This window comes from Heterodontus francisci, chromosome 10 (genome assembly GCF_036365525.1).
Source record: "Heterodontus francisci isolate sHetFra1 chromosome 10, sHetFra1.hap1, whole genome shotgun sequence".
In the NCBI taxonomy this organism is placed as follows: domain Eukaryota; kingdom Metazoa; phylum Chordata; class Chondrichthyes; order Heterodontiformes; family Heterodontidae; genus Heterodontus; species Heterodontus francisci.
This window is the reverse complement of record NC_090380.1, coordinates 60,664,126-60,690,260: the sequence shown is the minus strand read 5'-3', so window position 1 is coordinate 60,690,260 and position 26,135 is coordinate 60,664,126. Positions and strand designations below refer to the sequence as shown.

General features: G+C 41.7%; 1 protein-coding gene across 2 annotated transcripts in view; it reads right to left on the bottom strand.

The window, feature by feature from the left end:
- arl13b (ADP-ribosylation factor-like 13b) overlaps positions 1-25,803 on the bottom strand; it is a 122,825-nt gene extending 97,022 nt beyond the window's left edge. For both annotated transcript variants that reach the window (XM_068040602.1, XM_068040603.1), the window contains exons 1-2: positions 25,733-25,803; positions 7,644-7,761 (exon numbers count right to left, since the gene is read on the bottom strand). In XM_068040602.1, the coding sequence (XP_067896703.1) occupies positions 7,644-7,702 (59 nt within the window). In that variant the 5' untranslated portion in view covers positions 7,703-7,761; positions 25,733-25,803. The remainder of the gene's footprint in view (positions 1-7,643; positions 7,762-25,732) is intronic.
- Positions 25,804-26,135: the final 332 nt, after the last annotated feature.

Genomic DNA, 26,135 nt, shown 5'->3' with positions numbered 1-26,135 from the left:
GTTCTGGAGTAGTGCACCGTTTTTGGTGGAGACTGTACCAGCGGAGGTTGGGATTGCAGAGCAACTGCTGTCAGATGAAAATCAATAACAGCATCTTGGAAGACAGGAGCTGGAAATCTCCCTGAAAAAAATTTTTGAAGAACTTTGTGGCTGTTCAGTGCTGAGTGGACTGCCCACTAATCAGTGAGATCTATGTTGTATCTGATAATTCACAAGTAATCTGTAAACTATATATATTGATTGTGATTTGTCTGTTATTTCATGTTTAATTTATGTTGATTTTGGTTTGATTGTTAAAGTAAAAGTTATAATAGTGAAATCTTGTCCATTTGTTTTCTTTATTGGGGTCGTTCAGTAAATTTGGTTTGTTGATCAACACAGGGTTCATAACACTGGCAAGATTTTATTCATATTCTTCTTGGCTAGCATAGTGAGACTTAATTTTTTTCTGTTCTTTCTTTCTGCAATTTATTCAGCTAAATTGCCATATGCCCCACTTCCAGGGGATTGCCTTCCTATCTAGTAACTTAGGATCAGAAAATTGCCCAAAATGATGTACCACATTTATTCAGTGGAATTCCTGGACTACTTGAAAACTCTTTGGGTAAGGGGAAGCTTTGCTGCCAGTGGAGGGGGACAGAAACAATTCACTCAAGTGAAGCACCAGGGAAACCAGAGCTCACACAAAGAGCAAACCTGGCACAGCCACGAAGCCTATCATTTGAAGAAACTATTGAGCCAAGTCAAAAGAACTCAGAAGTGGAACATATTGGCCTGGATTTTGCTGTCAGCGGCAAATGAATGGCACTCGCCATTCGTTGCACTCGCCATTCATTGCACTTACACTTGCCCGCAGACTTTCTGGGGGCTTTTGCATTGTGACTTGCAGTAATTAGAGAACTGAAACAGTGCGGTACCTTCTATAGGGAATCTGGAACCTGCGTGAGAATGGCAAGCAATTCTGTAACTCCCCATCCAATCAGATTCAAGAATCCTTACCAGTGACAAGCTGTCAGTTAGAATATTTAATTCAATGTAAAATCATTTACAGAAAGCAAAATGAAAGAGAAGGAAAGATGAGATTAACAGAGAGATTAAAAAGACGGAAAAAAGTTTTTTTTTTAGATCTCCAACAATAATTAAATTCTAAATGAATGAGACGCCACACTTGTAAAAGTAAATTTTTTGTGCCAGAGGGGTTGCTTGGCAGTAATTAAGACTTAACACGCTATTAAAACTTTACTTACACTTGAATGGACAAGCCCTAACTTTTTCTGGGGTAGTGAGAAACATAGAAAAATAGGATCAGGAGTAGGCCATTCGGCTCTTCGAGCCTGCACCACCATTCAATACGATCATGGCTGATCATCCAAACTCAGTACCCTGTTCTCACTTTCTCCCCGTATCCCTCGATCCCTTTAGCCCCAAGAACTATTTCTAACTCTTTCTTGAATATATTTAATGATTTGGCCTCAACTGCTTTCTGTGGTAGAAAATTCCACACGTTTACCATTCGCTGGGTGAAGAAATCCCTCCTCATCTCAATTCTAAATGGCTTACCTCTTACCCTTAGACTGTGACCCCTGGTCCTGGACTCCCCCACCATAGAGAACATCCTTCCTGCATCTAGTCTGTTAGTTAGTGGGCAAGTCACTACATTGCATGTGTGTAAATGCCGAGTCTCTCAGCAAGGTACCAGTGTAGCAAAACTTCTGGAGGAGCAGGGCAATTCAGACAGCAATTTTCCAATCTCTCTATTTGACTGCACATGTGCAAACGCTGGAAGTTGTTATTTGATTTCCACCTGAATAGTTACTGCTGATAGGTTCAGCATTATCATTACCACAAAATCTGGCCGTTATAGAACTATTCTATTCACCACCTGTCGTGACCCCATAATGGACTTTGTCTTGTGAGCTTGCTCGTCAACATCCAGTTGATCAAACATCCAATTAAAATATTGGCGAGAGATTGCCATTGGTTCCCACCACAAGCTCCTTCTTCTCGCCACCAATTCCAGCCGCCTCCTGGCCATCGTCTTTGGTTGAACCACACTGTCCTTAACCTCTGTATTCTATTTGACCCCAAGCTAAGCATCCACTCCATCATGAAGACTGCCTACTTCCACATCACTAACGTCACCTGTATCTATCCCTGCCTCCCCCATCTGCTGCTGAAACTTTCATTCATACTTTGATTACCTCCAGACTTGACTATTTGTAATGCTTTCCAGGATGGCCTCCCACCTTTCACCCTCTATAATCCAATACATTCCTACCAGTATCTTAACCCACACCAAGTCCTGCTCACCCATCACACCTGTGCCCGCTGACCTATATTCACTCCTGGTTCATCGATGCTTCAAATTTAAAATATCCTTCTCTATTTAAATTCATGCATGGCTATCCCATCCTATCTTTGTAACCTCCACCAGCTTTGCAACCCCTCAAGAACTCTGCATCCCCCCCAGCTTTGGCCTCTTGTGAATCTCCCACTTGCTTCACCTACCATTGGTGGCCATACCTCCAGCCATCTAGGCCCTAAAGCTCCAGAACTCCCTCCTTACAAAAGGAGAGGAGAGGGGTTTAAGACCCCTCTTAAAACCTTCTTAACCAAACTTTTAGTCACCCATCCTAATATTTCCTCCTTTGGCATCATTTTTATCTGATTATGCTCCTGCAAAGCACTGGGGCGTAAATCACAGGATGTATTGAATCACCAAATATTCTCACTGTTCCTGACCTGGTAAGGTCACTAAAGCACTTCATGAAAGACCTAGGCACAACATTCCTGCTGCTCACCTCCTCAGCTACCTTAAACTGTGCTGCCTTGGCGACAGCTGCAGGTCCTGACTGCACCCAGCAGTAATTCCAGCAATGTGTCATTGAACCTCTGCGTGCTGCCCTTGCTCTATTTCCACCAATCTGCTATTAACACCTCAAACTTCCATGCGTGCATTGCCCTTGGGACATGTTTCAATGTTATAAGCTATATAAATGCAATTCGTTATTGTTGTTTATATTGGACATGTTTCAATGTTACTGGCACTATATAAGTACAAGTCGCTGATGTTGGAAATGATAACCTTGGTCAATCTGAAAACAAGCTTCAGGCATAAGTAAACCTGGTGGCACAGCATTTTATTAAACGGTTTAAAAATCCCACCATCTGTAATCTTCTGGACGCCATATTGGTTTCAATTTCAATGATCAACCACACACTAATCCACCATATGCCTGAGTGTGCGCAAACACAGTTTCCTCAAAATGTGCAGCTATAACAGGTAGTGGAATGCCATTGTCAGATCAATAGATAGAATTGTACTGAATGCAAAATATAAAAATTAATATTTGTTCAAAACAAACATCCTTTGATTTGTCAACATCACCCAGTATCATGAGTTCACTGCCGAGGCAACTTGTCCTTTCCAGTTTGTTTGCTTAAACAATCTGATATGTTTTTCATAAATTCACATAGTTAAATCTTCTTCACTTAAATTGATGAAAAAGTTACAATAAAAACCTTATATCCTGAGGTGAGCCAATCAACAGTCTTAGATTTTGAAAGTTACCATGTCCAATACCAAAAGATTATGTATCTTCGTTAAAAAACGATATATAGATTGGTACTTTATTAGAAACTTTGGCCATGAAAAGAAGGCCAACTGAAGATCTTCTGAAACATTGCAAGCAAGCAACACCCTTATCTGATATTAATTCGAAGATGGCTTCTGAGCTGGGGGATGGAATTAAGGGGGAAACCTGAAAATCAGCTGAGTGTCTCTAATCTGCACAGCAGGCGTGATGCACAACCACACGATGCAATTTCAGCTGTATTTAAAAGGGCAATGCAATGGAATGTTGTGCTCAGGTCTTGGATACAGTGCATGAAGTGCTTTAATGGCCTTATCAGGTCAAGAAAAGTGAGTATATTTGCTGATTCAACTACATCCCACGTGTTATGCCCCAGTCCCCTTTCACCGTCTTGCAAAGCATACTCCACATCATCAATCCACACAACCACCAGACTTTTAGCAGCAGTTAGCATTCAATTTCTACATACTTTATCACCTGTCCAGGTATCCATCCACTGCTCACCCCAATCCTTATGCAATGTAATGCACCTGTCTCTGTCACTCAGACTGGATGTACTGCATCCATCAGGTGAATACCAGACCTTCACTCGCAGGTATGTTTTCTTGCTTCTTGTAGAAGAGAGTGCAAAAAGCAAGGAAGAGGACTGGTGCTGGGCTGCCACAAATAGTGACTTTGCCATGACTGCATCATATCCATTTTCTGTGTTTTCTAGGGCCTCCATACTTACAGCAAGTGTTGTTGATATCCATGGCATGATTCCTCAGAGGACATCATTTCTTCCGAGGATGTACAGTCACAGGGCATACAGCCATGCACCACTGCAAATATTCACTTTGCTGAGTCTACTTAGACAATTAGTTGGGTTTTCACCTGGTGACTCACACCTCACAAGTAAGCACGAGCAGACACTGGTGGCAAGGACAGCTGTGGAGAGTCCCCTTTGAGGAGGGAGGGGTGAGCAATGCTCTTCAAATACTGCCCAGTTGGATACAGATGCCGAACCTCTGGGGCTACCATTAAGGAGGAGAACTCTATAGGTACAATTCTAACTTAGTAGGTACTGCCAGACATGTCACCCATACTTTCCACAATAGGGAAGAGGATGAAGGAGTCCAATTCAAATCGCTAGTGGACTGGTGGTGCAGGCAATTGACAGAATGTCTGCCATGAAGAGAATTGCTGCCTCCATGGAGCTTCAAGAAAAGTTCTCAAATGAGTCCATGCAGGCCATGCCATGCAGACTTTGGATACTAATTGGTCAGCCTGTTGACTGCCGCCCATCTCCAAATTTGTACTGAGTCTAATTCACCCACCACTATAATCCCACCAACCTACGACTGACCTACATTGGCTCCCAGTTAAGCAATGCCTCGATTTTAAAATTCTCAGTCTTGTTTTCAAATTCCTACATGGCTATGCCCCTCCCCATCTGTGGAGTCTCCTCCAGCTGCACAACCCTCAGATATTTGCGTTCCTCTAATTCTGGCCTCGAGACCATTCTCAATTTTAATAACTCAACCATTGGCAGTTATACTTTCAGCATTCCCACCCTCTACCTCACTTTCCTCTTTTAAGATGCTCCTTAAAATCTACCTCTTTGACCAAGCTTTTGGTCATCTGATCTACTATGTACTTATGCGGCTTGGTATCACATTTTGGTTTATTTTGCTCCTGTGATGCACCCTGGGATGTTTTATTACATTAAAAAGGTGTTATGAGTTAATTGCACCAATAATTACCCACCCACTTGTAATAATTAAATCCCTGACTTAGACGATTAGATTTCTCACCAGCATCCAAACGCACCACCGTTAAACCCAGAAGTGGATGTATTGGATTGCACTCCTGATCGAAAATTTAAAAGTCTTAACACCTGCCCTCGACCCACCACCTTGCCTTCTGAACTGTTAACCGAAGGCTAATGCAACTGGTTAGTCCTCTTTGGAGTCTTTCAATAATATTTACACAGAAAAATTGTTTCCAATTGTACTTCCACAAAGCAGATGATGCAGTTTCACCTTCATATTTTGGAAAGCCAAAGTGATAGTTAGATGGGATACCGCAAGTGGCAATCCTGTGGTAGACCCACCGAAATCAAATGAAACCTAGATGCATCAATCAGACTAACATAATTCACTTTCTTTATACTTTTATCTGCAGAACTAAAAAAACTCCAGTACTTCTCCCTGGGGTCCGCAAATAGTTGGCAGAAAAGTACTAATGTTTGGTTGGTCCACGGATAAACAATGCTGCAATGTTTCAAAATTTATAATGTGGAAATTGTAAAAATTATCAAAATACATTACATACACCCAAAAACTATGATGATCTAGTTTTGTTTAGACATATGGCAAGTTCCACACAGCACCAAAGATAAACTTTTCTTCTTTATGGAACATGTGTTATTCTCAGCCTAGTTTATAATCTGTGTAGTTCAAAGCCTGCAGCAAGTTAACAGTATTCAACAGCATTGTTAATTCCAATGCCTGCCACATCACATTTAAAAATCAAATTAAATTCAGTGAAGCAGCAATAATACCAAATCCCTAAAAAGGCCTTTGTAGATTATTCTGTGGGAGACAATTCCCCATTGGCCTGCCTTCCTGATTTTTACCATGCAAGTTTCATTCAGCAAGAGTTGGTACAATGTAGCCCCAGTCATCCATAAACAACATTTTTTTTTTAAATGTGTGGTACGGGTAAGAACACCTTTACAAGGAAGATAACGACTATGTTGGGAACTAGTTCTGGTTTATTTGCTTCATGATCCAAATTAGGATTTGACTCCAGCATTGAGAATTCTGCAGTAAAACTTGCGTGAATGAATGCAGCTCCAACAACACTCAAGAAGCTCGAGACCATCCAGGACAAAGCAGCCTGCTTGATCAACACACCATTCACCACCGCTGCACTGTGGCAGGAATATGTGCCATCGACGAGATGCATTGCAGCAACTCACCAAAGCTCTTTCAACAACACCTTCCAAACCTGCGACCTCTACCATCTACAAGAACAAAGCAGCAGATACATGGGAACACCATCACTTGCAAGTTCCCCTCCAAGTGATTTGGAACTACATCACTATTCCTTCACTGTCACTGGATCAAAATCCTGGAACTCCCTCCCTAACAGCACTGTCAGTGTAATAACACAAGGACTGCAGCAGTTCAAAAAGGCACCACCACCTTCTTAAGGGCAATTAGGAATGGGCAATAATGCTGGTCTTGCCAGCAATGTTCACATTCCATGAATGAATTTTTTTTTAATGCAAATAGCAAACACATGCATGAAAACTTTGCAAAGTCAGCATGCTGTCTTTTTAAGAGTTTACTTTTTGGAAAAGTATCCAATGTGTCACTAAGCAGAGTATTCCTCTGGTGGTAATCCATTTAGAACACTATTTTAAGAATACAGAATACACTGAAACGTAATTATCTTTATTTCACAAATTACCTAATTTGCAGCAAAGAAACAAACTGTGCAAGATGAGCCTACAGGTTGCATTCAATCATGCTAATACATTTTCTCTGAACTAAACCCAGATGTCGGAGTCCTCACTGATGGATTAGTGCTTATGTGCTATTTCTGCACAACTTGCAATCACAATTTCCCCAACTGTAATTCTTATGTCTTGACGGATGACAACATAAGGCACAGAATAGGGAAATTCAATAATAAGGTTTTAACATTTAATAGAAGGCCCAAATGAGATGTATATTTCTCCATTAAAAATATTGGCCTTTACTGGACTGAGACCTGAACTGTCTTACAAGAAAAACTCTAATTAGTTGCAGATATTAAATATAATTTTTAGCAAGTACTTTACCAATATCACCGACTAATTATCTGGAACTTCTATATTAACAGGATGCTCAATTAGAGCAATACTGCTAAATCATACAAAAAGGTAAATACTGCATTTACTGGAAATTTGAAAAAAAAATACACAGCAACTGCTAGAAATACTCAACAGGTTAGGAAGCATCTGTGGAGAAACAGTTAATATTTCAGGTCGACGAACTTTCATCAGAACTGCTTAAATTATACCTGACAGGTTCTCGCCAACGTTTTAGCCAGGTGCAGCAGTTAGCCATGAGACTAAACATTCCTTCTCAGAATTCTGAGGATCAAACTTCAGCTGCAAGTATACCAACAAGGTAAACATCTGCAACAAAATGAAAACCGACATTAATCAAGGTTTACAAGAATGTACCTTCAAAATTAAATCTGAAATGATTCAAAGATTCTTTCTCTACATAATGAAAGAGCTATGAAATCTGGAAACTCAGTTCACATTAAATTTATTCCATGCAGAAAAGCAACGACCTTGACAATTTTAAGTGCTAAACAGGTACAAGAAGATATAAATACAAATCATTGTTTCATCATTCACATGCATAGCATTATTTCAATTTAAGCAACCAACCCACATTAAAATATTTATTATTCTCCAGTAAAACAATTATTTCACTCCATTCATATTTTGTAAGTACAGGCAATAGGTCTTTTCTTTAAAATCACAATGCTTCAAGTCAAGTGCAAGTGGTTATACATTTCAATTCCTATAAACATTAAGAACTAATTTTATAAAAATAAATCAGAACTGTGGCATTGTTTAATTCAGGTCAGAGAACATTCTGTCTTACAATTAATGACACTGGGTGCGCACTAGTTACAGCATGTTTAACACTTTAGGTTTCCCAGAGAGGAAATGGGGGACAAAACAGAGAGGAGGAAGTGGAGAAAAGAGGAGGAGGAGGAAGGGGAAAAAAAGAGAAAAGTGCAAGGAAGCGGGAGGAGGGGCAAGCCAGAGCTTGCCTCAGCATGTGTTGGAGAATGTCTGAGAGCAAAGGTTGCTTTATCAGGTGAGGCATGTGGAGGGCAATTCTGTCTGACAGTGGTGGTGGTGGGGCATTACCAGTTATCCAACTTCTGACTCAAGGGGTTGCACATCCAATCTTTTCATTGAGAACATTGACATTGGCTGTTTTAAGTTCCCTGCTCCCCTCACTCACTCTAACCTATCTCAATCTGAACTTGCCACACTCCATTCTCTCAGGTCTGAGACTGACATTGTGATCAAACCTGCTGACAAAGGATGGTGCTGTTATTGTCTGACACACTGACTTCTACCTTGCAGAGGCTGAGCGCCAACTCTCAAACACTTCTTCCTACCTATCCCTGGACCATGACCTCACCATCAAACATCAAGTTACTGTCTCCAGGGCTGTCACTGACCTCATCTCCTCTGGAGATCCTCCCTCTACAGCTTTCCACCTCATCGTCCCACAAATCCAGACAGCCTGCTTCTACCTCCTTCCCAAAATCCACAAACAGGACTGTCCTGGTAGACCCATCATTCCAGTCTGTTTCTGCCCCGCTGAACTTATTTCTTCCTATCTTGATTCTATTTTTACTCCCCTGGTTCAGTCTCTTATCTATATCTGTGACTCTTCTGACACCGACACCATTTCCAGTTTCCCGGCCCTAACCACCCCTCTGCTTTTTCCTTGAACAAAAGGCCCAACCAGTTTCCATCCACCACCACCCTCCTCCACCTGGCTGAACTTGTTTCCTTCAACTCAACTCACTTACTCCAAATAAAAGGTGTTGGTATGGCTACCCGCATGGGTCCTTGGTTATGCCTGTCTTTTTGTGGGATATGTCGAACAACTCAGGCCCCCTCCCCCAACTCTTTTTCTGTACATTGATGACTGTATCGGTGCTGCTTCCTGCTCTCGCACTGAACTGGAAAACTTCAACTTATGCTTCCAATTTCTACCCTTCTCTCACCTTCACACAGTCCATCTCCGATACTTCCCTTCCTCAACTTTTCTGTCTCCATCTCTGGGGATAGGCTGTCTACTAATACTCATTATAAGCCCACTGACTCCCACAGCTACCTCGACTACATTTCCTCACACCCTGTGTGGGAGAAGTTTGCTGAGCTTTTGCTTCTATAACTGTTATTTGAGTAAGTAGATTAATATAATCCTAGTGAATACGTATACATATATTCTTTCATATACGAGTTGAAAGTATAGCTACATATTGGTACAAAATGGAGTATTTGACCGAGGCATTGTGGGACAGATTAGTTAGCTCACAGTTGGAGCTTGGTACAGCATGGCACAGATACCAAAAGGGGGCCCCTCTTATCTGTGTAACTGCAGACTGCGCGAAACCCTCAGGAATGCAGGCCCAATTAAAAGTGACAGTTGGAAGACTCAAGGATAATTGATAGGGCCTGAGCTCATCAATTGGTGATCAGGGGCTTGCATGAGCTGATCACGTAGCCACATGATGCCTAATGAGTAATCTAATTGGTAATATGTGTAATGTATGTAATCAATAACCGTTATGATTGGATTATGTCCAGCCGGGATGGGCTGAGTAACTGTATATCCGTTGTGGATTTCCTTTGTCTGGTGGAGTAGCACTGGCCCGCTTTTAGGTAAGGTGTGCTCCCCACGATATCATGAATAAAGTGTTTATTCTCAATGTCTGCGTCCAGAGAATTTTTTGAATAATTGGGCATAATCTGGATTTTTCTCCAACAGTTTGGCGTAGTCGGCAGGATCCCCGAGTTCACAGGATCCAAAAGAACCTAATCGACCGGATTCAGGGGTAAGTCAACTTTTCTGCGACAGTGGTGCAGTGGTTAGCACTGCAGCCTCACAGCTCCAGGGACCCGGGTTCGATTCTGGGCACTGCCTGTGTGGAGTTTGCAAGTTCTCCCTGTGTCTGCGTGGGTTTTCTCCGGGTGCTCCGGTTTCCTCCCACAAGCCAAAAGACTTGCAGGTTGGTAGGTAATTTGGCCATTATAAATTGTCACTAGTATAGGTAGGTGGTAGGGAAATATAGGGACAGATGGGGATGTTTGGTAGGAATATGGGATTAGTGTAGGATTAGTATAAATGGGTGGTTGATGGTCGGCACAGACTCGGTGGGCCGAAGGGCCTGTTTCAGTGCTGTATCTCTAATCTAATCTAATCTAATGTCTCACTCACCCAGCCTGAGCCGGAATTAAGAGGGCGACTGGGCCCCACGTGAAGGCCAGGGTTAACTGGGAGAGGGGGACTAGGGGTCAAGGAAGAATTGGCTGAAATCTGATTAGAAAAGGTCAAAAAAATTTTTTAGACGAAATCCAGTAAAATTTGGTGAATTTGGTGTAGCAGTAGTCGTAACTTGAGTCTGCACGAGCTGGTCCTCCACCGGGTGGAGATGTGAGGCGTGAGACAAAAGGGCTAGGACAGGAATGACTGGGGCTGTAACTAATAATACAAATTGACCCGACAGGCACGTGATCGTTGCTTCTGAGTCCACGAGCTGATCTAGAACCTGGAGAAAAAGGCTATGGGACAAAAGGGAGAACGAAAGAACGTGGCCCGAGACACAGGGGTGAGCCGGTAAGCTGACCTTGAGAATTTAACATTAACTGCGCCTGTTCGTATCCTTGTGTCTATTCGTTTTCTTTTGTTTTAATGTTACTTGATTCATAGAAAAGAACTCGTAAGTGAAGAAGGTTTTTGAGAAAGTAGAAGGAAATTTGGACTCAATGGCTTCCAAGAGGGAAGGGTCGCCCCCGGGGACAAGTAATTTGTGTCCTCTGGAGAAAGGCGACCCACATCCGTTTGCCGCCTCGAAGGAGACGCAGAAGCGCCACGGTAAATATGTGTTTTAAAGATAGGTATGTTTTAGAGTAAAAACAAGTTACTGTGTATTTGATTCGACTGTGAGAATGTTGGAAGCTTCCGCGAATGAATTGAATGTCTGGGATGTACAGCTTGTGTTCTGTCGAACTGACTGTCGTTAACTCTTTGTTGTCTGGCCTTAATGATGAGAGAATGAGTCTGTTACTTTTTCCATTTTTACAAGTGTATATTTTGTGGGAACCTTGCGTCATGTTTTGGTTGTGAATTAGTTGAACCTGTGTGTGTTCCTTGACATCGGGACAGGGAATTTTGAAAGAGATTTGCTATTTTGAATTCGTAACCCATTACAGAAATCAATTTTTGAAGTTGTTTGGCATTGAATGAGTGTGAAAAGTGATTGTTGAGTGTGTTCATTTCGATTTAGTGTTGTACACCCAGGAATGGGATATAAAATTGAATTATATTTTAAGTTAAAATTTTATTTTTATTTTAAAAGTTGGTTTTGCAACTGTGAAAAGGCAATGAACAATTTTCTAAGAGATACGCTTCAGCCTTGAAGGTCTGAAGATGTTTTGCAGAAATCCAATTTGAAGTGTACCACTCCTGCTTTAATTGGAGTTCCAGTTTAAAATCTGTTCTAGTTTTTTTTGAGTTTAAATTAAAGACATGTTTTACTGACTGTTTTAAGTAGCAAATGTCAGGAATTGAATATTGTTTTAAGGGAGAGAAGGATAAAAAAAAAAGAGATAATGGGAAAGATTAAAGTTTGTGTAAGGACCTAGTGTTAAATCTTTTGTTGTAAGAATGTTAAATAACTTTTTCTTTAGTTTTTGGTTTTATTACAGTCATTTGAAAGGCGCCTGAAGAACAAGAAAAATGACGTAATTTACCTATCTTTTAAAATAAGCACGTGCTATTCTGTTGTGTGTGTAGTTAATAAGTAGTATAAGTTAATAAGTCTGAATTGAATTAATACTGTTAAGGTTAATTGACCTGTTTAAGTTGAAGAACTGGAAATTTCATTTGTTGCCACAATGAACTTTCAAGTTTATTATGTCATGTTTTGGAGGAGTCTTCAGTTCCGGACAGAGAACTCACTCATATAACATTGGCAGTTTTGATTTTTTTTAAATATTATTGCAGTGAATTGGAATTTGGAATCATCTTTGTTAAAAAAAAATAATAATTATCCTTGGATTAGAAACCTCTTATTTAAGGATTTAAAAAAAACATTTAAAATGGAGAGTTCAAACTTTTCCATTAAAACAAAAGGGTTACGTAAAGCGACGCAGCAGAGAATGCTTTGCTCCGCCCCCTTGGAGACAAGCAAGAAATTAACCCTGCTGCAACTATCATTATCAATGAGACAAAGTGCTTGAGAAGGAGAGATAGTTGCAAGCACTTCTGTCTTTAACGTACAAAAAGTACAACCAAGTCTGGGCATAGGAAATTGGAATCAATAAACAAAATTTAATTGATCTGGGTGGTTATTTAAAGCACTCAAAGGGAAATTTACTGTTATTTGAATTTGGAATAATGTGAGATGTCGAAAATCCAGTTTAATTTGGCAAGTTATTTAAGGAGTTAAAATGTCATCTAAGGTAAAAAGAAAACATAAACAATATACACTAATGTCTGGAATCAAATGGAAATGTTTGATTTCTGTTTTAAGGAATTATGAATATTAATTGTAAAGGTTCTCCAGGGCTCAAAATGAAATAGAATTATAATTAATGGGAATTGGCAATCAGATCTGGCTGATGCAAGCGCTTATAAAGGAATTCTGGGGATAAACAAATAGTGAAATAAACAGCTAATTTCCAAGAAGGCTCGAATTTTCCAGTGAAAGTCAGGAAAGTGTAGATAAGACTAGCAATTGATAGTTTTCTCTTGGAGACATGAGTTTTTAAAGAGAGCTACATTTGAAAGTCTGGCCATAACCTGAGACATCAGGACCCTGCAGGGGGAGGTAAGCAAAGATCTCAGATAGACACCCCCTTTTCCTCACCAATGATATTTGATCTTTTGATAAGATCACCTGAGAGTTCAGAATATGTGGCATGACAGTGGAATACCAGTATAAGTGTGCAGATGTGATTTGTTATTTGGAAAGCAACGGAAGCATTTGTGGCATTTTCAACTTCGAAGGAGAGCAACCCTAAGAATACCAAAAGGATTTTTTTTAAAAAATAGATTAAGATGGAGTGTGGTTTTTTTTTCGATCAGAGAAGAAAAAGGTTTTGTAAAGTGACGCAGCTGAGACGATTTTGCTCCGCCCCTTGGGGAAAAAAAACCCCCGCTGCAGCTGCTGTTTTTCCATTTAACCCACTACACAATTTTGCATTGCTGAGAGTAAAATTTATATATAATGGACATTATTAAACCTTAAATTTCTAAATTGACAGATAGAAATGAAAAAATTAACCCATTGGGCTCGGGGCAGAGCCACAATGGATTCTTTGTGGGGTTTTTTTTAAGCAGGTGATGGCAGGCCATGTGAGAATTGATGCCACAGCAAGAGATCCAGCAGCTTTGAGAATTTAAGACCTTAATTGCAGACGTCAAATATCACAGCATCTTTATCAATGAGACAATTTTCAGCATCTGCAGTATTTTGCTTTTATTTTAGTGGACAATTTAATCTACCAGGTGTGTCAGATTTTGACAGCAAAGGCCCTCCAGGGACCTTTTGTGTCAAAATCATTGGGGGGTGTACAAGAGAAGGAGCCAGCAATCAAACCAGCACTCAAAATTTATTAAACGGACAACAAGCTCCAATCACCACGATTACCCCCACATTTTAATTACTAACGAGTAAGGTTACGACCCAACAGCCACAAGTGACTGGTCTCCCTTGCCCAGCCTTGACTACAGGACCACAAAATGGACTTGCGATAATAAAAACTAATAAAATTGTATATGATAATATAAAGCTTGAGTTGGTACCGGTAATATTGAATATCTCAGATATCCAGCTACCTGGCTGGTGCCCTGAGAAGACCCGAGAGTTGTACAAGGTATTACTGTAACAATTGTTGAGGCAAGAATTTGGTAATGAGAAAATAATAAAGGGAAAGAGACATAAACGTAGTTTAGTGAATAACGCAGCCACAGTCCTTAATATGGGAATTTCAATTGTCAATACTATAGATTTGGAAAATATGGACCAGAAGGTTAGAACTCTCAGTCAGCTAGTAAAGGATATTTTGAAAAAGGAACAAAAGGCACAGAAGTGGTGTAGCTAAAGTAGGACAGGATCTGACAAAAACAGTGACAGGACTGGTGAGAGTACGGGAAGGTTATGCTCATACTATTAATGATATCATAGAAAAGGTAAAGGAGGTCCACGACATTTCAAATAATGAAAGTGTTTGCAGTACATATGGTCCGTGGATGTTAGAACAAGCGAAGGAAAAACGGAGGCAAATTGATGCAGGACAGGTACCAGTTTGGATAAATTACACCCAGTTGGAGGACTTAGCTAGTCACACAAATGATAAAATTACCAGGTGCCAACTTAGAAAACTTAAGGTATGGAAAGGTCGGGAGTGTGTAAATACAGGATCTATGAGTTTTGGAGTAGTGTTGGGAATACCTGTAATTCTGAGAGATAAGTTAGGGATGCAATTATACAAAGTAGAAAATATAGGGGTGATAAAGGGAAAAGATTACATAAAATACTATGATATATTGTCCATTGTCTGAGTGTAGTCTGGAAAACCAGGTGGTCATATGTCCTCATCCTACAGATAAATTGGCGGAATCAAAATGTGGATTTAATGCCACTGTAAATTGCACCGTGGAGACTAGGAAAGCATTGTCAGGGTTAACCCATGTGGCCTATATGGGAAAGGGGAGATATTTCTTAACCACCACAGCGAAGGAATACCACTATGGACATAAACGGACTTGGCCGGTGAGCAACAGTACATTTTGGTTCAACCCACAAATAACAATCAGAGTAGGAAAGATGGAGTTGGTACAGATACATAAGCAAAAGACAGAAACGATAACTGTGACAGAAAGTATTAAGGAGGATTTGACAAATTACCTCCAAGAATATGAATATACTATTCAGCCATTGCCCACATGCTTGGGTAAAGATAGACAGCAGCGAGAAGTCATTGCTGTAGTGTACTACAGTTTGGAACAACAGTCAAAGATGCTACAAGATGAGATTGACGAGATAAATGATTCTACCTGGCAGGAGGACTTATGGAACTGGGGGTCAGACGTGCAGATACACCCCTGGTTTAGAATTATCTCCCATGTCCTGATAGTGGTTTTGGGTATCATGGTGTTAGATGTGACATACTTAATTTGGCAACTTAAGAAATTAATTAGGCGATGTAAGAGGATGTATAAACACAGGTTGGACAGCTACCCGAAAAAGCAATTAGTGTTCGAACTTGCTCTGTCAAAGGAGGGACAATTAGTTATGCCATAAAAGGGTAATTGTATAACCTTTTCATATATACTTAAAATGAGTTAATGAATGATCAATGTACTCTAAGATGTTTGTACAATCGAAATTGTAATTGTATAAGTGTACCACCTTTTATATTGTAAACGTGTAACTGAAGCCCTTGCAAAACTTATGCCTTTACAGAGTTCCCGCAGGCCCCTCTTGTGGCACAAGCAGGCAACGTATTGAGTGCGACCCCTCCGGGTGTTGAAGGCTGTTTCTAGACAAATGGAGACCATTAAAGGCACCTAGGTAGGATCAAGGGAAGGATTCTTAAAAGGTTTTGAAGAGTCAAGAGGGGACTGTGGGAACGGAATTTTAGAATTTTAAGAACAGAATTTTATGGGGACATTTAAGATGAAATTAATCAATCATGTATTGCTAGCTTGGCCTTGCAGCTGGTACAGCGCGATGGCAGAAAGAGACATTATGTTTCAGCGGCATTTTAAGCCCCCTACCTCTCCCCTCCACATACGATGATGTTTTGTTATCATGGTATGATAAAAGGAGGGATTGTGGGAGAAGTTTGCTGAGCTTTTGCCTCTATAACTGTTATTTGAGTAAGTAGATTAATATAATCCTAGTGAATACGTATACATATATTCTTTCATATACGAGTTGAAAGTATAGCTACATATTGGTACAAAATGGAGTATTTGACCGAGGCATTGTGGGACAGATTAGTTAGCTCACAGTTGGAGCTTGGTACAGCATGGTACAGATACCAAAAGGGGGCCCCTCTTATCTGTGTAACTGCAGACTGCGCGAAACCCTCAGGAATGCAGGCCCAATTAAAAGTGACAGTTGGAAGACTCAAGGATAATTGATAGGGCCTGAGCTCATCAATTGGTGATCAGGGGCTTGCATGAGCTGATCACGTAGCCACATGATGCCTAATGAGTAATCTAATTGGTAATATGTGTAATGTATGTAATCAATAACCGTTATGATTGGATTATGTCCAGCCGGGATGGGCTGAGTAACTGTATATCCGTTGTGGATTTCCTTTGTCCGGTGGAGTAGCACTGGCCCGCTTTTAGGTAAGGTGTGCTCCCCATGATATCATGAATAAAGTGTTTATTCTCAATGTCTGCGTCCAGAGAAATTGTTGAATAATTGGGCATAATCTGGATTTTTCTCCAACACCCTGCCTCCTGTAGAGACTCCATTCCATTCTCCCCGTTTTTCCATCTCCATCGCATCTAATGATGCAACCTTCCACAACAGCGCTTCTGAGAGGTCTTCCTTTTCCCCTCAACCGAGGATTCCCCACCCCCCACTACTGTGGCGATAGGGCCCTCAGCCACGCCCAACCTATTTCCCATATTTCTGCCCTCACTCCTTCCCCTCCCTCCCAGAACTGCAACAGGGTTCCCCTTGTCGTCCACCCCATCAGCCTCCACATCCAAAGGATCATCCTCTGCCATTTTCACCACCTCCAGCAAGATGCCACCAGCAAATGCATCTTCCCCTCCCCTGTCAGCATTCTGAAGGGACCGTTCCCTCCGTGACATCTTGGCCCACTCCTCCATCACTCCCAACACCTCGTTCCCTTCACATGGTACCTTCCCATGCAATCACAGGAGGTGAAAGACCTGCCCTTTTACCTCCTCACCATCCAAGGTCCCAAACGCTCCTTCCAAGTGAAGCAGCGATTTACTTGTATTTCTTTCAATTTGGTATACTGTATTCGCTGCTCACAATGCGGTTGCCTCTACATTTGGGAGACCAAACGCAGATTGGGTGATTGCTTTGCGAAACACCTCCACTTGGTCCGCAAGCATGATTCAGAGCTTCCGGTTGCTTGTCATTTTAATTCATCATCCTGCTCTCATGTCCACATTTCTGTCCTCGGACTACTGCAGTGTTCCAGTGAAGCTCAACGCAAGCTCGAGGAACAGCACCTCATCTTCTGATTAGGCATTCTACAGCCTTCTGGACTGAACATCGAGTTCAACAACATCAGACCATGACTGCAGTTTTGATTAGCATATGGTAAAAAACATACGTTTGCTTTTCATGTTTTTGCTTTTGGACAGAGCTGTTCATTAACACTCTCTCCGGACAAATGCTTTGTCTTTCACTACGGCTATCAATTACTACTCCCTTTGCTTTTTGTTCCATGACATCTTTGTCATTTAATCGTTCCTGCCCTATCAGACACCTTCCCTTCTCCTCTTCTTCCCCTCTCCCCCTTTTCACTTGCTCAAAGCCTATTACAATTCTAACCTTTGTCAGTTCTAATGAAAGGTCACAGACCTGAAACATTGACTCTGTTCCTCACTCCACAGATGCTGCCAGACCTGCTGTCCATTTCCAGCACTTTGTTTTTTATTTTAAATTTCCAGCATCCGCAGTATTTTGCTTCAATTGCAATTTTTTTTTATACTGCATTTCATTATTTGGATTCTTGCAATCCTTCAGTGTTTCTCAAGTTGTTCAGCAAGGCCAGTTGCAGATACTTATGATGTCACACCTACAATTTAATTTTTTCTTCCAGTTTCAACATCTTCAATTCTTTCCCCTCACCACCCACCCACCCCCCGTCCGTGTTGTTCTTCACTTTTTACACATGCTATTTAACTTTTTTTTTTAAAAATCCTACGTGATGCTAAAGCGTGCCTCCAATTTTTATTTTAGAAGGATTGGTCACCTATATGTGCAATACCTTTGAAATGTTGCCACTCAGTATTTTAACATATAATACATATCGATGGTGGTGGTAGTGGGGAAGGGAACAGAGAAACAAAAAAGTGGGGGGAAAAAGGAACAATTTGCATGTATAGTGTCTTTCACATCTGTTATGACGAGGTGTGAAAGGGGTCTAGGGGTTCCCTCTCAGCCTTTGCCTGGTGGAAGCAATAGAGGGTTTAGTTTTAAAAACACCGTGTTTTTATCTCCTTTTCAGTGAATCCTTGTTCCCTGCTCTCCAATTGTAAGGCAAAGAAATCAACCAGACAGGTTTTCTTAGATTTAAACAAGAAAGGTGGAAGTTTATTAACCTTAAATTCTAATTCAGTTAACGACTGCAAATACCCGACACGACCACACTAGCATGCGTACGCGATAAACACACACGCAGGTAGAGACAGAAAAGTAGAAAGAATAAAGGGGAATAGTTTGAGGCAATAACTGGGATTTATTTACTGTCCTTTCAGTTTGATGTAGAGTCTTTGATTGCAGGTAACTCTTGCTGTTTCGTTGGGGCCCAGTCCACAATGAATGAATGAATGAATGAATAAAAGAGCGAGGTAGTGACAGAGCTGAGAGAAAGATGAATAAGATGGGGCTCAATTTATTTCCCACCCGCTCAAAACAACATAGATTTTCCATCAAGAGCTGCTGTACAAATATCAGAAAAATGGTATATAGCTTTTCAACCTTAAAGATCCGAAATGCAGTTTCTATCAAGAGTTCTTCTGTCTCCATGATTTCCTGAATAATTCTCATCCTAAGAAGTGCATAAAGAATTATGCATTCAAAGTATTTTTGTCAATGAGAACAAGGGAGAGATACAGAAATGCTGAAATAAAGTTTGAAGGAAAACAGAACCACTGATCTCTCTGACTGCAGACTGCAATCTGGAACATCAAAGGTTTTCCAATCTAAAATGAACCCCATTCCAAACTTTTAATGCATTACCGTTCAGTAATTTGTACAATGACAATTAAATCAAAATATCATATTATTAACCCTTTTCATCACCCAAGAAAAGAATCAACTGAAAAGAAACATTTTGCTAGGGCATTGCCTTACTCAAACCTGCAACAGTTCATGCAACCTTGCTGGAATCAAGGAAGTGACTTTCCTCACCACTTCCCAGTGTTTCAGATAATCGATTTAAGAAACAAAAATCTACTTAAGCTATTAAATATTCCCTTCTCAAAATTTTAAGTTTATTTCCTAAAAAGTAAGCTCATCAAAAAAGAAGCCAAGGTGAATTCCAAGGTAAGGTCCCCTACTATTATTGGAGTGTTGCGATATAGTGAAGGACTGCACTAGTTCTTACTGCACACATGAGAACCTGTAGCACCTTTAACATAGTAAAACATTCCAAGGTGCTTCATAGGAGTGTTATCAAACAAAATTTGACACCAAACCACATACAAAGAAAAACTTTGCAGTTATAGAGCACTTTTCATGACAACCGGATGTCTCAAAGTGCTTTACAGCCATTGAGGTACTTTTGAAGCGTAGTCACTGTTGTAATGTAGGAAATGTGGCAGTCAAATTGCGTACAGCAAACTCCCACAAACCAGACCAGATAATCTGTTTCTTTGTGATGCTGATTGAGGGATAAACATTGGCCAGGTCACCAAGGATAACTCCCCTGCTCTTCTTCGAATTAGTGCCATGGGATATTTGACATGCACCCGAGCAAGCAGATAGGGCCTCAGTTTAATGTCTTATTTGAAAGACGGCACCTCCAACAGGGCAGCTCTCCCTCAGTACTGCACTGGAGTGTCAACGTAGATTTTTGTGCTCAAGCCCTGGAGTGGGACTTGAACCCAGAATCTTGTGACAGAGGTGAGAGTGCTACCAACTGAGCCACAGCTGACACTCTTTAAAATAAAACTTGTGGTTATATAGCATCTTTCATGACCCCAGGATACCCAAAGCACTTAACAGCCAATGAAATCTTTTTGAAATTTAGTCACTGTTGCAATGTAGGAAACACAGCAGCCGATTAGGGCACTGAAAGCTCCCACAAAAAGCAATGTGATAATGATCAGATTAAAGGCCTGCTCGGGTCTGCAAATGAGACCCGACCCGAGCCCGACCCAGCCCAAGTCCTTCCATTTATTCCCGCGCCCGACCATCAGTTAACTTACCTTCCATTTTTCACTTTGTTCCTTACCTGCACAAGCTTAAAATAACCTACCTTTAAAGTCCAAAAAGTAAATTAACATTAAAGTCACTTACCTGAGCTGGTGATAGAGCATGTCCGATCTAGCCCGACCCAATTCCAAATGCCAGACCTGGAAGTGCGACCCAACCCGACCCTGACATGTCGTTGGGTCCTGTCGGGTTCAGGTAGCAGGCCTTTAGATCAGATGGTCTGTTTTAGTGATGTTGATTTAGGGATTATATTTGGCTAGGACACCAAGGAGAACTTCACTACTCTTCTTCAATATAATGCCATGGGATCTTTTACATCTAATTGACAGTGCCGACTGGGCCTGCATTTAACATCTCATCCAAAAGAAGGATGTTAGGGCAGATAACATGAGGGGATATTAGGGTCAGATGGCCAAAAGCTTGGTCAAAGAGATAGTTTTTAAAGACGGAAAGAGAGATTGAGAGGCAGAGAGGTTCAAAGGAGAGAATTCCAGAGCTTAGAGCCAGGGCAGCTGAAGGCACGGTTGACAATGGCGCAACGAATAAAACTGGGGGTACTCAGAATCGGAGAAGTGCAAATATCCTGGAGGGTCATAGGACTGCAGGAGGTTACAGGAATAGGAAGGGAGAGAGGTCATGGAGAGATTTGAGAACAAGAAAGAGAATTTTTAAATCAAAGTGTTGCTTAAACTGAGACAATGTACATTAGCGAGCACAGCAGAAATTTTTTTAATGAAAGAGAACTTGTGTGTATATCAATTTCTTCCATTCTGAAGATGTCCCAAAGTGCGCTTCACAATTAATTATTTTTGAAATGCAGTCACTATTGTTATTCAGCAAACTTGTTAATATCTTGCAATTAAAACCAAATACTATATATAGATAAAGTTGGTCAGGATGAAAGAAATCATTATAATGTGTTGTGTGTATCCTTTCTTATTCTGCACCTCTTACATCAGTACTGAGTACATAGGCAGGAGAACTAAACATAGCTAAAGCACAGAAGCAGACTATGTATAGTAGTCAATGAGCCACATTTCAGCCACAAAAGAGCCACATGCAGCTCCAGAGGCGCCAGTTGGCCCACACTGTCGTAAAGAAATGCACCCTCTCATTGCAGTGAGCAATGGATAGGATTAACATTCTCAGGAGATTTGAAATAAGCAATTAACCTAATTTTTAAAAAATGTTAAAAATATTCAGTCGACAATAGCCCAGAATTTGCTGCCAAAGTAATTGTGAGTTTAATGACATTGTCCAATATTAATAGGGAAATCATCCAGCAGCTTGTGGCAAAGGAGAGATACCCAGAGAATTGCAAATCGCCAGAAGTTGCTGGACGATTTGCACCACTCTATCGTTGGCCTCACCGGAATGGGATCGCGCCCTCAGCCTCCCAAAAAGTTTCATGACGTTGCTGCATTTGCATTTTAATTGCCCATAAACTTGCCTCAGTAAGTCAATATGAGTCAATAACAGCATACACTTTTAATGAGATTTATGTTTCTGCATTGCCAATCTCTCCAGCCCAGAAAGGAAGCAATTTAAACTGTGTGATGTCATTCTGAGAGACAGTCAATTGTTGTTAAAGACTTATAAAATTTATTTTTTTCCTTAATTTTCCCATCAGTTTTTTCTCATTTTAATCTAATTTTTTTTCTCTTGCTTTTATTTCTCTTTCTGTACCTGATTTGACTAATTCATGCACCCCAATTCATCTTTTTTCTCTATCATTCCTCTTTTTCTGTCTTGAGGCATGACCTGTTAGTTAGACTTATTCCTTTGCCCATTAGCTGAAAACATTAATATTCAGCTGGCCTCTGACACCGGAAACATCAGAGGAATGTATGATGGCATTAAGAGAGCTTTTGGGCCAACCATCAAGAAGATCGCCCCCCTCAAATCTAAATCAGGGGACACAATCACTGACCAACGCAAGCAAATGGACCGCTGGGTTGAGCACTACGTAGAACTGTACTCCAGGGAGAATGTTGTCACTGAGACCGCCCTCAATGCAGCCCAGCCTCTGCCAGTCATGGATGAGCTGGACGTACAGCCAACAAAATCGGAACTCAGTGATGCCATTGATTCTCTAGCCAGCGGAAAAGCCCCTGGGAAGAACGGCATTACCCCTGAAATAATTAAGAGTGCTAAGCCTGCTATACTCTCAGCACTGCATGAACTGCTTTGCCTGTGCTGGGATGAGGGAGCAGTACCACAGGACATGCGCGATGCCAATATCATCACCCTCTATAAAAACAAAGGTGATCGCGGTGACTGCAACAACTACCGTGGAATCTCCCTGCTCAGCACAGTGGGGAAAGTCTTCGCTCGAGTCGCTTTAAACAGGCTCCAGAAGCTGGCCGAGCATGTCTACCCGGAGGCACAGTGTGGCTTTCAAGCAGAGAGATCGACCATTGACATGCTGTTCTCCCTTCGTCAGCTACAGGAGAAATGCCGCGAACAACAGATGCCCCTCTACGTTGCTTTCATTGATCTCACCAAAGCCTTTGACCTAGTCAGCAGACGTGGTCTCTTCAGACTATTAGAAAAGATCGGATGTCTACCAAAGCTACTAAGTATCATCACCTCATTCCATGACAATATGAAAGGCACAATTCAGCATAGCGGCACCTCATCAGACCCCTTTCCTATCCTGAGCGGCGTGAAACAGGGCTGTGTTCTCGCACCCACACTGTTTGGGATTTTCTTCTCCCTGCTGCTCTCACATGCGTTCAAGTCTTCAGAAGAAGGAATTTTCCTCCACGCAAGATTAGGTGGCAGGTTGTTCAACCTTGCCCATCGAAGAGCGAAGACCAAAGTACGGAAAGTCCTCATCAGGGAACTTCTCTTTGCTGACGATGCTGCATTAACATCTCACACTGAAGAGTGTCTGCAGAATCTCAGCCAGGTTTGCGGCTGCCTGCAATGAATTTGGCCTATCAGCCTCAAGAAAACGAACATCATGGGACAGGACGTCAGAAATGCTCCATCCATCAATATCGGCGACCACGCTCTGGAAGTGGTTCAAGAGTTCACCTACCTAGGCTCAACTATCACCAGTAACCTGTCTCTCGATGCAGAAATCAACAAGCGCATGGGAAAGGTTTCCACTGCTATGTCCAGACTGGCCAAGAGGGTGTGGGAAAATGGCGCACTGACATGGAACACAAAAGTCCGCGTGTATCAAGCCTGTGTCCTCAGTACCTTGCTCTACAGCAGCGAGGCCTGGACAACGTATGTCAGCCAAGAGCAACGTCTCAATTCATTCCATCTTCGCTGCCTCCGGAGAATACTTGGCATCAGGTGGCAGGACCGTATCTCCAACACAGAAGTCCTCGAGGCGGCCAACATCCCCAGCTTATATACCCTACTGAGTCAGCGGCGCTTGAGATGGCTTGGCCATGTGAGCGGCATGGAAGATGGCAGGATCCCCAAAGACACATTGTACAGCGAGCTCGCCACTGGTATCAGACCCACCATGTCTCCGCTTTAAAGACGACTGCAAACTCAACATGAAGTCCTGTGACATTGATCACACAAGTCGTGGGAGTCAGTTGCCAGCGATCGCCAGAGCTGGCCGACAGCCATAAATGCGGGGCTAAAGTGTGGCGAGTCGAAGAGACTTAGCAGTTGGCAGGAAAAAAGACAGAAGCACAAGGGGAGAGCCAACTGCGAAACAGCCCTGACAACCAATTTTATCTGCAGCACCTGTGGAAGAGTCTGTCACTCTATTATTGGTCTTTATAGCCACTCCAGGCGCTGCACCACAAACCACTGACCACCTGCAGGCGCTTACCCATTGTCTCCCGAGACAAGGAGGCCAAAGAAGAAGAGGAGTATGACTGCCAGAAGTGGACTTAAATCAAATAGATCAGCACAGCAATTAAAAATACTAACAAAGCACTGGGATTTATTTCTAGGGATATAATGTTCAACAGTAATGAAGTTATGTTAAACTTGTATAGGACCCGGGTCAGGCTGTACTTAGAATAGTGTGCACAGTTCTGATCTCCACACTATAAAAAGGACATAGAAACACTGGAGAAAGTACAAAAGAAAATTACAAGGATGGCACCAGAACTGAGATGACAGTTTTCAGGATAGACTGAACAAGTTAGGATATTTTTCTTTAGGAAAAAGGGACTTACAGGTGACCCGATAAAGGGGGTCTTCAAAATTATGAATGGGTTGGACAGTGTAAATGTGAGAAAATATTTCAACTTGTGGGAGAATCCAAAACCAGGGTCCATAAATACAAGATAGTTACGAATACATCCAATAGGGAGATGAGAAGAAATTGCTTTACTGATTATCACAAGTACTGTTTGAGGCAAATAGCTTGGATGCTTTTAAAAAAGGAAACTAGACAAGTATATGATAGAAAAAGGAAAAGCAATACATTGAAAGGCTAAGATGATAGATGAGAGTTAGACAGAATGGAAGGAGATTTGAGTTGGGTATAAACACCAGCACAGGCTAATTGGCTTGTTTTTGCGCTGTATATTCGATGCAGGTTCTCTCTTTAGTTAAGGCAAATCATTGTATACAAAATTCAGTGTTATAATGTCAGAACAACTCATTGGGCTGCTTGCACGAAACAACAAAGGGGGAGACCGGAAAGGTGGAAAGCAAGCAGTCACTGATGAGATACATTTAAAATTTATATAGTTTAAAAAAAAACTTTTGTCCACGAGCAACGAAAAAGGGGATCAGCCAAGTATGGTAACGAAATGGATATGCGGCTTTTCTTGATCCACCATCTCCTACTCCCCAAAATTGATAATTTCATCAAAATGATGCATCTTTCAAGAAGCTGCATTTCTTATCCATTTCCAAACATTACTGTGAAACCCCTAGATCACCGGTTCCTATCCAACTTGGAATAAACGAAGCTGAAAAACTGTTCAGCTGAAATACTCGCTTTGGGTTTGTGTGGAGAACCTGAAGAACCCAGCGGCGGGTAAATCTCTGCAAATCCTTCCCTCCAGCCATTCGGTGCTGGCCCGGCAAACACCAAATGAAGGCCGACAGACGGTGCTCCGGAGTTCGGAACAACACAAAGAAACCCCCGGCCCCTCATTCGTCGACCCCAGTCGCTAATACAGGCCAGCGCCTCTGAAGCTCCCGCACAGCGAGGCCCTGCTACCGGCAGCGAGAGGAGAAGCCACACTTACCCGACGACCATAGTCGCTGCTCCCACTCACTCTGCCCCGCTGTGTATATCCGGGTCTCCCCCGTTGCCCTGGCGCCTGTTGCTAACCGGGTTGCCAGGTTCCATCGTCACCCTGGTGACGGAAGAACCTCCCGCGCAGTGACGTCAATGGCAGCTGGGGCGCCGCGCTCGATGTGAGACTGGGAACCGGGCAGCATATCCTCTGTCCCTGTAGCTGAGTGTTTACAGCATTCTCTGCTTTTGTTACTCAAGGGAATAATGGGTTGCTGCAGCGTCGTCAACCTAAATAAAAGAAATCTAGTAAAAGTGTTCTTCTGTTTAGAGGGGCACAACGAATAGAATCTCAAATCATGCAAAACAAAGGAAAAGTAGCAAATTAAATCATAGCGCTATTTCCACTATGC